The sequence below is a fragment of the Pongo abelii genome, chromosome 18 (assembly GCF_028885655.2).
Source record: "Pongo abelii isolate AG06213 chromosome 18, NHGRI_mPonAbe1-v2.0_pri, whole genome shotgun sequence".
Taxonomy (NCBI): domain Eukaryota; kingdom Metazoa; phylum Chordata; class Mammalia; order Primates; family Hominidae; genus Pongo; species Pongo abelii.
In genome coordinates, this window is record NC_072003.2 from 66,238,456 (window position 1) to 66,253,762 (window position 15,307).

Sequence of the window (15,307 nt, forward strand, 5' to 3'; positions counted from 1 at the left end):
AAATAACCTTGTCAGATCCTACAGAATATTAAATCTTAAGAAGAAATACGGCTTATCATTAGTCCTTAAAACTATACAAGGCGTGGCTTCTTAACTTCTCCAGAGGGAAAGTAAAATAAAAGCTCATGATGGTATCATCTGACAAAGGTGTTAACAGAAATCCAATAAGCACCTGCCTCTAGCGATTTGCTTTTCAAGCTTTATACAGTATTTAATCATATCCCATAATATTACCTTGTCTAATCAAATCTCTGAAGTCCTCTTTTTCTTTATACGTTTTAGGTATTCGTCCATTTGTCTAAATTGGTTAAAAATTTTAAAAATCTAGTTATTAAAAACTCAAAATACAGAAATTGAAAGTCTAAAGTGTCCCCCATTCTCTGCATAAGATTTCATCAACAAATATATTTCTCTGTGAAATCACAGGCTCAGTTGATAGAAAACAGACACTGTGACCATTTATCTACATTCATTCCCCCTGCCAGTTTCATAATGACATTTACTGAATTTCATTTTGTTAATTAAAATTATCAGGATCAAAAGAGGAACTGCTAGATTTCAATTTAAAAGCATCCACTTGCCCTACCATACAACCCCATAAGGAAAAAAAATTAATCTCCCATTCCCCATCAAGGAAATCCTTTATAAGAAATTGAAAATACAGTTGCATATGAAATTTTTTTTAAAAAAGGACATACTTCACTATGCCACTGTGCTAAATATTTAGCTATGATCACAATCCATGGAGTATGACTGTGGTCCTAAAAATGAGCGACAAATAAAAGAAAATATCAGTATTATTAGTTCTTCACTGTACCATCTCGTTTTCAACAAATTCAACAATATTTATGATCTCCTAATATATGCAGAGTAATGAATAGAGGAAAATGAACTGAGTTAATAAAAACTGCTTTACAAATTTTTCTAGAGGTAGATACCTAGTATGTCACATATATACTATGATTGTCCCCATTATACCAGCAAAACAGTCTCAGAGACTGCCACCCAAAAACACAGCTCAAATCTCAATTTCAGACACCAATCCTAAAGTAAGAAAGGAGGATCTTTTCTGTTTTCTGATGAACCAAATAAACAACTGCATGTTAATTAATATGGAAGTGGGAAAAAACACATATACTCCTTATATTGCTATGTCATTATTTCTATTTGTTTAGAAAAAGTCCATAAAGAGAACTTCTTGGAATTTTTTTGTTTCTGTTTTTTGTTTTAAAATTTTTTATTTTCAATTTTTGTGGGTACTTAGGTGTATATATTTATGGGGTACATGCTTTGATACAGGCATGCAATGTGAAATAAGCACATCATGGAGAATGGTGTATCTGTATAGCATTTATCCCCTCAAGCATTTATCCTTTATGTTACAAATAATCCAATTAAACTCTTTTAATTATTTTAAAATGTATAACTAAGTTGTTATTATTAACTATAGTCACCTTGTTGTGCTTTCAAGGAGTAAATCTTATTCATTCTTTCTAATTTTGCTTTTGGTACCCATTAACCATCCCCATCTCCCCACCTGGAATAGGTTAATGTCCAATTTCTTGACCTGGGTAGTGATTACACAGATGTTCAGTATATGCACCTTTCTTCAGTAAAAAAGTTTTTTAATTTTGGAGAAAAATCAATATGTTGAAAACAAGGTAAAATATTGTTATTGGGTAATCTGGATGACAGGAATATGGAGGTTTATAGGATTTTCTCACTTTACTGTAATTCAAAAACCTTAGGTTAAAAAAAAAAGTTTTAGGTCTATCTGTAAATGTAAGGTCACACACACTACCAACCTTTTTTTCCATATGATCCAAATCATAGGACTGAAAATGTTCTCTCAGTTCAGGAAATGGCTTATCTAGTCGTAGATCCTCTAATGCATTATCTGGATGAGATTCTATTACTGTGAAACAAAGAATTCAGAAGGATAAATTTAATACTTAAAAAAAAAAAAAGAGAGATGGGGTCTTGCTGTATTACCCAGGCTGAAGTACAGTGGCACAATCATAGCTCACTGCTGAAACTCCTGGGCTGAAGGGATCCTCCCACCTCAGCCTCCTGAGAAGGTGGGACTACAGTCTCGTGTCACTGTGCCCAGCTAATTTTTTTGTAGAGATGGGGTCTCACTATGTCACCCAGGCTAGTCTCAAACTCCTGGATTCAAGGGCTCCTCCTGCCTCGGCCTCCCAAAGTCCTTGTACTACAGGTGTGAGCCACCGTGCCCAGCTCAAAAGATAAACTTAATTCTTTGGAAATACTGATGACAATACACTGAATTATAAAAACTTAGGAAATATTTAATTTTTAAATGGGCACAGGGCCCACGGCGTTTTTCACTGTTTTATTAAGGTACGATTTACATATAGTAAAATGCACAAATCTTAAGTCAACTATAAAGTTTTAGTAAAAGTAAAACCAAGATTCCTTTAGAACACAATTTGTTCTAACTGGAAAAGCTCAAAATTGACAAGCCCTACGTACAGATAGCAACTAACAACCTATCCTTCCTCCTCTTGTGGTCTTCAATAGACAACATCACCATCTATCTACCTAGACTATTTCTCCAGAAACCTGATGGTCATCCTTCACTTCTTGCTTCCTTGGCCCCAACATCAGTAACTCCCCACTTCCTAATCTCACTCTGTACACTGCTCTCCACATAAGGACAGGATAATGTATAATTTCAGTGAGTGCTTAGAGGTAGGCCCAGTTCTGTCACTTGCTAACTATGTGACCTTAGGCAAATAATTTAATCTCTCATTGCCTCAGCATCATCTATAAAAAGCAGATATTAAAGTATCTACAGGTTGTGTATCTCTCTTATCCAAAATGCTTGGGACCATAAGTGTTTTGGATTTTGTTAGATTTTGGTATATTTGCAAATACATATTAGATGAACTCTCTAACCCAAAAATCTGAAGTAAGAAATGTTCCAGTGAGTGTTTCCTTTGAATATCATGTCAGTGCTCAAAAAGTTTTGCATTTTGGAGCATTTCAGACTTTGGATTTTTGGATTAAGGATGCTCAATCTGTACCTTATAAAGGTTTTGGAAAGAGCAAATGAAATAATTCTTATAAAGGCAGGCACACAACTAGCAATGCTGAACCTTCATTATTATCTACCCCCTCTTCTTCTCTTCCCTAAATTAGGAAAAAGAACACACTCTCTCTTACTTAGGCCACTGAAAATTTCTAACAGCAATCCCTGCCTCCAATCTTTGCTCCTTTAAATCCATTTACTTTCTACTCAACTTCAGAGTGACCCATTTAAAATAAAATGTTTACACGGTCACTCTCCCTCTTTCAACTCTTTTGTTCCCTCCCATCAGCTGACACCACTTTCAACTCTTAAATGGCTCACCACCAGCAGCCAGAGCTTATCCTGACAAGCACTCCCTAACTGCCCACACAGATATTACTCCTCAGTGACACTACCAATGCCAATAGCTATCACCACATTAGCAGCTTGGCTCATAGTAAAAATGCTTTCTTGAGTCAATAAAGAGCATTGTATGAATACTGGATGAAAATTTTATGATGATTGAAGATTAAAAGTTTATAAGTAAAGGGCTTATATCAACCCTCAGCTGATGGAGGTCTGACTATAAACGACTTCGGTCTCCTACAACAGTTTCCTTGGGAACAATAGTTATGTAAATGTCTTTGTTGTGTGAAATTGCACCTGAATTGAGAGAACCTAAAGCCTGCATGAGAATGAAATAAAAGATTGGACGGGCCTGGTGCAGTGGCTCACACCTGTAATCCCAGCACTTTGGGAGCCCAAGGCGGGTGGATCACCTGAGGTCAGGAGTTCGAGACCAGCCTGGCCAACATGGTGAAATCCTCTCTACTAAAAATGCAAAAAATTAGCTGGGCGGCCAGGCGCAGTGGCTCACGCCTGTAATCCCAGCACTTTGGGAGGCCGAGGTGGGCGGATCACAAGGTCAGGAGATCGAGACCATGCTGGCTAACACGGTGAAACTCCGTCTCTACTGAAAATACAAAAAATTAGCCAGGCACGGTGGCGGGCGCCTGTAGTCCCAGCTACTGGGGAGGCTGAGGCAGGAGAATGGCGTGAACCTGGGAGGTGGAGGTAGCAGTGAGCCAAGATTGCGCCACCGCAGTCCGGCCTGGGTGAAAGAGCGAGACGCTGTCTCAAAAAAAAAAAAAAAAAATTAGCTGGGCATGGTGGCGGGCGCCTGTAATCCCAGTTACTCGGGAGGCTGAGGCAGGAGAATCAGTTGAACCCAGGAGGTGGAGGTTGCAGTAAGCCAAGATTGTGCCATTGTACTCCAGTCTGGGCAACAAGAGCGAAACTCTGTCTTAAAAAACAAAAAAAAGACTGGAGTGGGGAAAGGTGGTGTAACTTCATGGGTCAGAGTGATCCACATTCCTTAGCTCTCCACAGCCATACATGCCCAATGTGGGTTAGGGGCAAAAGAAGCTAGGTACTTGCATAGTTGCTGGATCTCCTAATAAGATGAAGAAGCTGTGCCTGTTGTATATCCTGCTTTGTATCCTTCTATAATGCTACATAAAGAGTAGACTGCAGCCTATTGAATCTGATTGCCTCTTTGAATCTGCAACTAGAGATGTGCTGCTACAAATTTACTTCGTAATTTAAAACTGACTTTCTAAATTGTCAAGTTTCTAAAATTATAGCTAAAGCAACCAATAGTAAGCCCATATGCTCAACAATTTTACCTGGATGTTCTTTTATAATGATCCTCATATAACCAACTAGTCCATATGTCCTACAGATCAAAAGAGGAATCTGGGAATTCCAGAGGACATCTGCTAAGCGTAGTAAAGTGCTGTTTAAAAAAAAAAAAAGCAAAATATGAACATAAGCAAATGGAAATATGCCAAACATGAAAACATGCAAAACATGAAAATGTCTTAAAATAAAGCAACTTTCTTACTAAATAATAGATGCAAAGGTACATAACTGCATTTACATAAGCAGGTCAAGAATACACTGAAAAGCAAGCATTTCCACAGGTTGCAGTCTCAAAGAAAGAAAGTACATCTTTTGGACAAGAGGGATGTGAAACCTTAGTCTGTCATATTAAGGAGAAACGTTAAAGAAAGATAATTCTAAACATTTCCATGATAGAGAAAAAATATAAAACCCACAAATACACCCCCAACAATTCCAATAACCAATTCTCTGTTGCCCAGGCTGGAGTGCAGTGGCATGATCATGGCTCACTGTAGCCTCGACCTCCCAGGCTCAAGTGATTCTCCCATCCCAGCCTCCTGAGGAGCTGAGACCACAAGCAGGCACACCACCTGGCTAAATTTTGTATTTTTTGTAGACACAAGGTTTTGCCATGTTGCCCAGGCTGGTCTTAAACTCCTGTGCTCAAGTGATCCGAACCTGTCTCAGCCTGGTTCTGCTGGAATTACAGGCATGAGTCACTGCACCCAGCCTTCAATAATCAATTCTAACTAGTTTTTAATCACTAAAACAAACAAAGGACAAAAAACAACAACAAAAAAACAACGTTCAGTTTAACTGCTCTAAATATATTCCAGAAGTTTCACATCTAAGGTCGGGTTTGGTGGCTCCACGACTATAATCCCAGGACTTTGGGTGGCTGAGGTGGGTGGATGACTTGGGGCCAGGAGTTCGAGATCAGCCTGGCCAACATGGTGAAACCCCGTCTCTACTAAAAATACAAAAATTAGCCGGGCACGGTGGCACATGCCTATAATCCCAGCTATTTGGGAGACTGAGGCATGACAATTACCTGAACCCAGGAGGCGAAGGTTGCAGTGAGCTAAGATTGTGCCACTGCACTCCAGCCTGAGCAACAGAGCAAGACTCTGTCTAAAGAATAATAATGAAAAAAAGTTTCAGTATTTTTCTCTTCCTCATCTTTTCAATGCTGGAAGATTTCTAAGAAGTTCTTTTATTTATTTATTTATTTTATTTATTTATTTATTTTTTTTTTTTGAGGCAGAGTCTAACTCTGTCACCAGGGCTGGAGTATAGTGGCACGATCTTGGCTCACTGCAACCTCCGCCTCCCTGATTCAAGCGATTCTCCTGCCTCAGCTTCCTGAGTAGCTGGGACTACAGGCGTGAGCCACCACGCCCAGCTAATTTTTGTATTTTTAGTAGAGAAGGGGTTTCACCATGTTGGCCAGGATGGTCTCGATCTCCTGACCTCGTGATCCGCCCGCCTCGGCCTCCCAAAGTGCTGGGATTACAGGCATGAGCTACCGTGCCCAGCCATAAATTTGAAACTCTTGACCAGGCATGTTGGCTCACACCTGTAATCCCAACACTTTGGGAGGCCGAGGAGGGTGCATTGCTTGAGCTCAGGAATTTGAGCTCAAGCTCAAAAAAACAACAAAAAAAAAAGTTTCATATTTAAAGTTTCTGTAGAATTTAACAGTTTTTAAAACCATATCATCATAGACTGTGCAAAGAAAATAAAACAATGCAAATCTAATAAGATTAAAATAAAAACATATTAACATAAAAATTTACCTTTCAGGAAGCTGAGTTGCAACTACAACAGTAAACCTACAGAAAAATGAAGGATCATTGTCTAGAAGGTTTTCTGGACTCTAAATAGGACAGCAAAGAGAAAAACAAAAAAATAATTTCACAATCATATTAAACATGGCAGAGACAGTTAAGCTATTTTACAATAAATGAGGCAACAATTCCAATTCAACTAATCATAAATGACACAAAGATTCAAAATTCTAAATTTCTGGGATTTTGAATTATTTAGAAAATTGTATTTCAGCACAGACATAATAGTGTGTGTACATATATACCTCTTCCACAAAACTTCCAGAGACATCGCTATTTAATTCTTGTAAGAATTCCATGGCAGCTTCAGCTCGGTTCTTTTTAAAAACAAAGCATTTAACTTGAATTAGAAAAAACTTGGTCACAATATAATCCCCCAATTTATGGAACAAGCAAACATACTGTAAAACTATCCAAATTTCATGCAGAAGTATGACAACTCTGTTTCCCTTCTTTTTTCTTTTCAGAGACAGGTTTTTGCTCTGTTGCCCAGTTTGGAGCATAGTGGCCTGATCATAGCTCACTGCAGCCTGAGGCCTCCCAAGTAGGTGGGACTACAGGCATGTGCTACCATGCCCAGCTAATTTTTTTAAAAAATATTTTGTAGAGACAGGGTCTTGACATGTTGCCCAGGCTGGTCTTGAACTCCTGGTCTCAAGCAATCCTCCTGCCTTGACCTCCCAAAGTGCTGAGATTACAGGCGTGAGCCACTGCGCCCAGCCAATTCTGCTTCCCCTAGTGTTTAAGACTCAACAGAATATTACTTAAAACAGAGCAAAACCATCATCATCCAGAGTTCTCAAATGACATTACTTGTACTCTACTTTTTTGATTAGGCAAATGACCAAAAAACTCTGGGTAGCAGGCAGGGATATCCTGGATCAAGTTCAGACTCACTCTAACCACCCACATCTATAATCCTGTACAAGAGTGGTTAATCACTAAGCTAAGTCATTTCACTAAGTTGACTAATATGGTTTTGTAAGATTTTTTAGGCCAGGTGTGATGGCTCATGCCTGTAATCTCAGCACTTTGGGAGGCTGAAGCGGGTGGATCACAAGGTCAGGAGATCGAGACCATCCTGGCTAACACGGTGAAATCCCGTCTCTACTAAAAATACAAAATATTAGCCAGGCGTGGTGGTGGGCGCCTGTAGTCCCAGCTACTCGGGAGACTGAGGTGGAGCTTGCAGTGAGCCGAGATCGTGCCACTGCACTCCAGCCTGAGCGACAGAGCGAGACTCCATCAAAAAAAAAAAAAAAAAATTTGTTAACCAAAATCCAACCTCTGAATATTAACATTACTCAAGATTTAGCTTTAATACAGGATACAATGTATAAACACAGACAGTACTTCTAAGTTTTTAAACTACCAAACATATGAAGAGTTACAAGAATAGAAAAATTAGTTAACTTTTTTCTCAGAGAAATAATACACGTTTTTAAAGTCAAAGCTTTTCAAGCAATCAAAACACAGTGGCATCATTAGATGCTCACATGCAACTATATTCTCTAATTGTTTACCTTGCCGATACTGCTTCTTTGAAGGAAGAAACTAAAGTGAAGAAAATAAAGGAAAAAAAAGTAAAGCTTACTGACTATAAAGGAAAAGTTGTTTGTAATAGCATGCATATTTCATTCATAGTATAAAACAAACTATATTGTGATTACTGATTGTAATGGCCTTCCTGGAGGAAGAAAATCAGATGAAACTTACAAAGAAAGATAGGCTAATAAATCAATGTTTCTTTCCCGAAGTACATTCTGTACCACAGAATGTGAATTTCACAAGATCCTCTGAAAGAAAAGGGTTCCTTGGCTACATTTGGGAAACACCGGCGGGTGTGGTGGCTCACGCCTGTAATCCCAGCACTTTGGGAGGCCGAGGTGGGCGGATCACGAAGTCAGGAGATTGAGACCATCCTGGCTAACACAGTGAAACCCCATCTCTATTAAAAATACAAAAAATTAGCCGGGCGTGGTGGCGGGCGCCTGTAGTCCCAGCTACTTGGAAGGCTAAGGTAGGAGAATGGCATGAACCCAGGAGGCAGAGCTTGCAGTGAGCCGAGATTGCGCCACTGCACTCCAGCCTGGGCGACAGAGAGAGACTCAGTTTCAAAAAAAAAAAAAAAGTTTGGGAAACACCATATACTATATTCCCCTCTTGGAAATTCATAATACACATAATACATGTGATACTAAAATCTTATGGTAAAGAAATTTTAACTTCATTTGATCCATTTCCCAAACTAATTTGACTGTGGAACCCATTGGCCCATTTAACAGCTCTTATTGTTTCCTAGAACCGGTGTTCCATAGACCACTCTCAGTGTACTGAACCATTTGTTTTTGCACGTAACTGTAACAGATTTATTCAGGCTTCCTCCCACACATACCCTTGACATGTCTCAAGGCCCAGATATGAGGCTGCTGATCAGAGTCAGGATGCCACTTTTCGGTATAAGCTCACTGGCTCCATAAGAAGAAACCTTATTTTTATCACATTCTACTCTAACCAACCAAGTAAGCAAAGATAACAAGACTTCTTGGTATATATCAATAAAAAAGCTGTGCTGTGCCTAGTAGAAACTGGCACTACGATTCAAAGAAAAGGCATCAAAACTAAATATGAACTAATTGCTGGTTTTCCTTATATTTACTCACTGTTGTTGTTACTGACAAACACAATGAGAGATACCAGACTTCAAGTCCCTGAAAAGGTGAGCTTTAAATCCAAATTTGGGCATGTTCTGAAAGTCTAAATATAATCTTTAAAGAATAATATACAAGCCATCTTTAAAACAGCATTTTTGTAGACACAGTGTAAAGAGAGATACACCTAGACTAAGCCTAAAAGACATTACAAACAGGTATTATTGTTAATTATATGCTAACACCTACGAATCAATGCAAGAGCTTAGGAAGTGCCCATATTCCATGAATAAAGGAATAATGACTACTCCTTTATATTACTAACAATAAAGACAGTAATGATGGGTACCATTTATTAATGCCCTATTTGCCAGATGCTGTACTAGCACTTTACCTATATTATCTCACTTCCTCCTCACCATAATCCCAAACATAAGGATAATTTCCACTGAGAGTCGAGTCACCCTGACTGAGGAGGTGAAGCTAAGATTCAGGCCTTGCCTTCCTTAACATGAATATATTTGAAAAGAATAGAACATACTTGTTTCCAGCATCTTCTCCGCTGACCTGATTTCCATCAATAACTGTAAACGAACCAATACCTGAGAGCCAAAACAGAGTCAGTCAGGAATATATAGTTCTAGGTCATAATCTTAAAGAAGTATATTTAGAACACAACCACAAACCTACGTTACCTGGTAGTACCAAGTTTTTAAGAATTTCAGTTCCTGTGGCTGTTGCGTTTATTAGGCAAACATGAGCAGATTCTAAAGCCTCTTGCCCATGATCACCCCACAACCTATAAAACAGACACAAATTTGACGTTTTTAAAACTTTCATGAAAATACAGCCTTCTTATTTGAATGGTGATCTTTAAACTTTAAACTTTCCTTGCATAGACTGATGTGATAACCACAGTAAGACGGGAACAGATATTAGTATAGTGATTATACAGTAATCTAGAACTCAGGTTGATGCCTTGAATGGTTAGGGGGAAAGAGGAAGAGGGTCAAATTAGAAACTGAAACTTGGTCTTCCAGCTCCTTATCAGCCTGGGCACAAGAGTGACACTCTGTCTCAAAACAAACAAACAAACATTTAAAAAGTGTCTTTGGATATAAAACCTCATCTGTTTTCTATTTCATTTATTCTTTCTTTTGTTTTGTTTTGAGACAGAGTCTTCCTCTGTCACCCAGGCTGGAGTGTAGTGGCATGATCTCGGCTCACTTGGCCTCCCAAAATGCTGGGATTATAGGTGTGAGCCACCGTGCCCAGCCCTATTTCATTTATTCTTAAATTATGTTAGATGCGCCGGGCGCAGTGGCTCACGCCTGTAATCCCAACACTTTGGGAGGCCAAGGCGGGTGGATCACGAGGTCAGGAGATCGAAACCATCCTGACTAACATGGTGAAACCCCGTCTCTACTGAAAAATACAAAAAATTAGCTGGGCGTGGTGGCAGGCGCCTGTAGTCCCAGCTATCGGAGGCTGAGGCAGAATGGCGTGAACCCAGGAGGCGGAGTTTGCAGTGAGCCGAGATTGCGCCACTGCACTCCAGCCTAGGCGACAGAGCGAGACTCCGTCTCAAAAAAAAAAAAATTATATTAGATGCATTTAAGTTAGATGCATCTAAGATCTCGACATAGGGCTTAGTACTGTGACTTCTGCAAAAGCTTTACCAAGAAAACTGAATTATCATCTGAAAAGCCTCACGTCAACTTCTACAGGAGTGCTTTAAAGTATATTACCCAATGAACATTCTAATAGAGTGATTAATGTGCCTTCCCTGTTACCTGATCTAAAGCAGATTACCCCTTATTATGTAGCCAGTATGTCCTCCAGAGCATATGTCAAGCAACTGCCTTGTTTTTTGTTTCTGTTTTTTTTTTTGGTTTTTTTTTTTTTGATACAGGGTCTTACTATGTTATCCAGACTGGTCTTGAACTCCTGGGTTCAGGCATTCCTCTCGCCTCAGCCTCTAGAGTTGCTGGGACTACAGGCACAAGCCACTGCACCTGGCTTCATTTGTTTTTGTTTGCTGAGCATCCATCTTTCCACTCCACTCTATGCTCTATAAGGGCCCAGACAGCTGTCAAATGTATGGAGGAATCGCCTAGAAGAACCAGATGGACAGTAAACGCCTATTTTCTCCATCAAAGTATGGCACGTAGAAGACACCTGACATATATCGTTGATGGATGCTTGGATAGTTGGAGAGTAAGTTTAAGAATATTGGTGCATCCTGGCTGGGCACAGCGGCTCACGCCTGTAATCCCAGCACTTTGGGAGGCGGAGGCAGGCAGATCACCTGAGGTCAGGAGTTTGAGACCAGGCTGGCCAACATAGTGAAACCCCGTCTCTACTAAAAATACAAAAATTAGCCAGTCGCAGTGGCACACACCTATAATCCCAGCTACTCAGGAGGCTGAGGCACGAGAATTGCGTGAACATGGGAGGCGGAGATTGCAGTGAGCCAAGACCGCGCCATTGCACTCCAGCCTGCGCGACACAGTGAGACTCCATCTCAAAAAAAAAAAAAAAAAAAAAAAAAGAATACTGGTGGTGCATCTCAAGCAGAGTGAGATAGTGTGTGCCTGTAGTCCCAGCTGCTTGGGAGACTGAGGCAGGAGGATCACTCCAGCCCAGGAGATCAAGGCTGTGGTGTGCCAATAATCATACCTGTGAACAGCCACTGCACTCCAGCCTGTGTAACATACTGAGACCCACCTCAAAAGTAAAACAAAAAGAATACTGAGGCCAGGCACTGTGGCTCATGCCTGTAATCCTAGCACTTTGGGAGGCTGAGGCAGGAGGATCACTTGAGTGCAGAGGTTCGAGACCAGCCTGGGCAAACCCCCATCTCTAAGCGTGGTGGCACATGCCTGTAGTCCCAGCTACTCAAGAGGCTGAGGCAGGAGGATCGTTAGAACCCAGGAAGTTGAGGCTGCAGTGAGCAGTGTTCTTGACACTGCACTCTAGCCACTGCACTCTAGCCTGGGTCACAAAGTGAGGCCTTGTCCCTGAAAAAAAAAAAAAGAATCCTGGTGTGTCTCTAAGTAACATGTTTCAAGAAGAGGCCAAATGAATCAGTCCTCTCTACTATCTAGCTGGCCCAACTAAGGTGAAGTCAGGAGGGGCTTACTGACTGCTGCATTTTGCTTCTAACTGCTTCCCTTTGACACTTCAAAACCAGTTCTCACTATGAAAGGTAAAGTTTGGGACTTAAATGGAATGCCCTCAGCAAAAACCCTCTTTTGTTAGAGTTGCTTAGTAACCTCAACTATCTTCTCAGCTCTGTCTTGTACAGTTACACCTGCATTAGAAACACAAGAACGCCAAGAATTTACAAGAAAACCTAAGTTGGTTATAAGGACTGTTACCTTGTTTCTTCTCCTAAAAGCTTGGAAGCAGGATGTAACTGAGCACCTCCGAAAAAGCCAGAAGAGCCTGAGTTTACATCCTGGCTCAAAGATACGGGGAACTCTGGGCAAGTTACCTAACTTCTCCAAGACTCAATTTCTCCAACTGTAAAGCACAGGAGTTGGTTGCTTTCAAGGGTGCTCTCAGAATTAAGTGCCTAAAGCCTCTAATACAGCACTAGGCTGGTGACGCAAACAGAAGCTCCAGTCCTTGGGGACATGTAACTTCTGTTATCTCAGAGGCTCCAGGAAGGAGGAAAGCCGAGCAGCTTTGTTATCTCCACAGCCTCAAGACACAGAAGACGCTCAATAAATAAGGAATGGGTAGGGAATGGGTAGTGCAAGGAGAAAAGGCAAGGGTAGGGAAGTACCCAAGGACCCTCCTGATGGCTTAGGCCTGCACTGTCCATTAAGGTAGCTGCTAGCCACATGTACTACTGAGCACAAGCAATAAGGCTAGTGTTAACTGAGATGTGCTGTTAGTGTAAAATACAATATTTATACGATAGTTTTTGGGGGGCTTTTTTTTGACGGAGTCTCGCTCTGTCACCCAGGCTGGAGTGTAGTGGCACGATCTCGGCTCACTGAAACCTACACCTCCTGGATTCAACCGATTCTCCGGCCTCAGCCTCCAGAGTAACTGGGATTACACGCGCGCACCACCACGCCCAGCTAATTTCTGAATTTTTAAATAGAAACAGGGTTTCACCATGTTGCCCAGGCTGGTCTCGAACTCCTGACCTCAGGTGATCCGCCCGCCTCGGCCTCCCAAAGTGCTGTGATTACAGGCGTGAGCCACCGTGCCGGTCCTCCAGGACAGTTTTAAAAAGGGAAATACTCATGACCAGCTTGGGGAAAGATGGCAAAAACCTCGTTTCTACAAAAACAAAAATAAAAATTTAAGTAAAATATCTCGAGAACTTTTTATATTGATTGTGTTGAAATAGTAATGTTTTGAACATATTGGGTTAAATTGTATTTAAAAATCAATTTCACCTGTTTCATTTTACCTTCATTGTGGTTACTAGAAAATTTATAATTACATTTGCGGCTCACATGAGACTAGCATTTTATTTCCATTGGACAGCGCTGGCTGAGAACAAAACCTAACCCTCTGTGCCGCCCTCGCGGCCGGGATGGGGTGCGCTCCGGACCTCCCCATTCGGAAAACGAGGAGCCTGGGCGCAACGGGGCCGGCAGCCGCCTTAGCGACCCGGCTGGCGCTGGGGACCCCGTCCCCCGAACTGCACACCACGTGGCGGGGGAAGGGGTCCCAGCCCTCGCGGAGCAGCTTTGGCCCAGGGCGGGAGCCCAGAGCGCCGGCTTCCCGCGCCCCGCACGGTCCGGCCCAGCCTGGAAGAAGGCCTGAAGGAGGCCCGACCGCGCCGCCCGCGCCCTTAGGCCCGGCCCGGACGCTGGGAAGCCCGCTGGCCCACCCTCGGCTCGGTGAGCCTCGGCTCACCTCAGCTGCCGGTCGTACTTCTGCTCCTTGAGCAGCTTCCCCGGCTGCGCCATGGCCGCGCCCGCCGCGCGGAGAACAGCCGAGCCCCTGCGGAGCGCCGCCACCAGCTCCACAAGCGCGCAGACGCACTGAGCGCCCCTCCGCCCCTACGGTCTCCTGCGCGCCGCCTGCAGGGGGCGCCGCACTGCACTGCGCACGCGTCACCGGTACGCCGGGGCGTAAGCGGCCCCGGTACTCAAGCGGGTCCGGGGCTCTTGGTCCCCGTCGGCCAGAAAGGCAACCCCGCTAGATTGCCAATTTGCCCTCTCTCCGTGCAGTAATTGGGGGCGACTGGGGCCTTGGAATCAGGCATACTTGTATTTCGACCACTTAACTGGTTGTGAGCTCTACTCTTTACCTCTCAAATCCTCAGTTTGCTCACCTGTGCAGTGGGGATAAATGGGTCCCAAGTGTCTTTTGACCTTAAATGAGATTTTGAATACAGGAGGCCAGACTCCCCCCAAATCTTGCATGAATAATAACTTTCATTTTGATGATCATTATTTTTCACCCATTTCTTCCTCTCATGAAAAGCCCACAAGCCTATTTTGAATCACAAAGCTAGGGGCGCCCTGCTGCAGATGCAGACAAGTCCAGGACTCTGTTCTTGGAGAGTTTAGTCTCATGAAGGAAGAGGGACAGCAAACAAGCACCAGACAATGTGGCCTTCTTCTAGATAGAGGGAAGCAGGGTGCTCAGGGATGCACAGAAGAACCTCCCCAATCCCCCTCTCCAAGAATGTTTCATGTGGTATGGAGATGGAGGAGTGTTTTGTTTTGTTTTGTTTTGTTTGAGACAGGGTCTCTCTCTATTGCTCAGACTGGAGTTTGGTGGTGTGATCCCAATTCACTGCAGCCTCAACCTCCCAGGCAGCAATCCTCCCACCTTAGCCTCCCAAGTAGCTGGGACTACAGGCATGCACCACCACACCCGGCTAATTTTTGTACTTTTTTTTGTAGAGATGGGGTTTCACCATGGCCCAGGCTGGTCTCAAACTCCTGGGCTCAAGCGATCTGCCCGCCTTGGCCTCCCAATGTGCTGAGATTACAGGCATGAGCCCCTGTGCCCACTGGAAGGGTGTTTTAAGCATAAGGAACAGCAGGTGCCATCGCTAGGAAGCAAAGAAGGCATAGCAAGCTGTAGGTGCTAGAGTAAGTTTGGTCAGATGAAGGATA

General features: G+C 42.5%; 1 protein-coding gene across 2 annotated transcripts in view; it reads right to left on the reverse strand.

Moving 5' to 3' along the window:
* NAE1 (NEDD8 activating enzyme E1 subunit 1) overlaps window positions 1-14,264 on the reverse strand; it is a 28,439-nt gene extending 14,175 nt beyond the window's left edge. Inside the window, exons 1-10 of one of the 2 annotated variants that reach the window (XM_024233630.3) lie at window positions 14,094-14,264; window positions 9,908-10,011; window positions 9,754-9,814; window positions 8,085-8,115; window positions 6,807-6,878; window positions 6,511-6,590; window positions 4,717-4,826; window positions 1,806-1,915; window positions 699-761; window positions 235-298 (exon numbers count right to left, since the gene is read on the reverse strand). In XM_024233630.3, the coding sequence (XP_024089398.1) occupies window positions 235-298; window positions 699-761; window positions 1,806-1,915; window positions 4,717-4,826; window positions 6,511-6,590; window positions 6,807-6,878; window positions 8,085-8,115; window positions 9,754-9,814; window positions 9,908-10,011; window positions 14,094-14,146 (748 nt within the window). In that variant the 5' untranslated portion in view covers window positions 14,147-14,264. Of the gene's footprint in view, window positions 1-234; window positions 299-698; window positions 762-1,805; window positions 1,916-4,716; window positions 4,827-6,510; window positions 6,591-6,806; window positions 6,879-8,084; window positions 8,116-9,753; window positions 9,815-9,907; window positions 10,012-11,132; window positions 11,319-14,093 lie in introns of those variants that run through there. The other variant, XM_063717660.1, reaches the window with a different exon arrangement.
* Window positions 14,265-15,307: the final 1,043 nt, after the last annotated feature.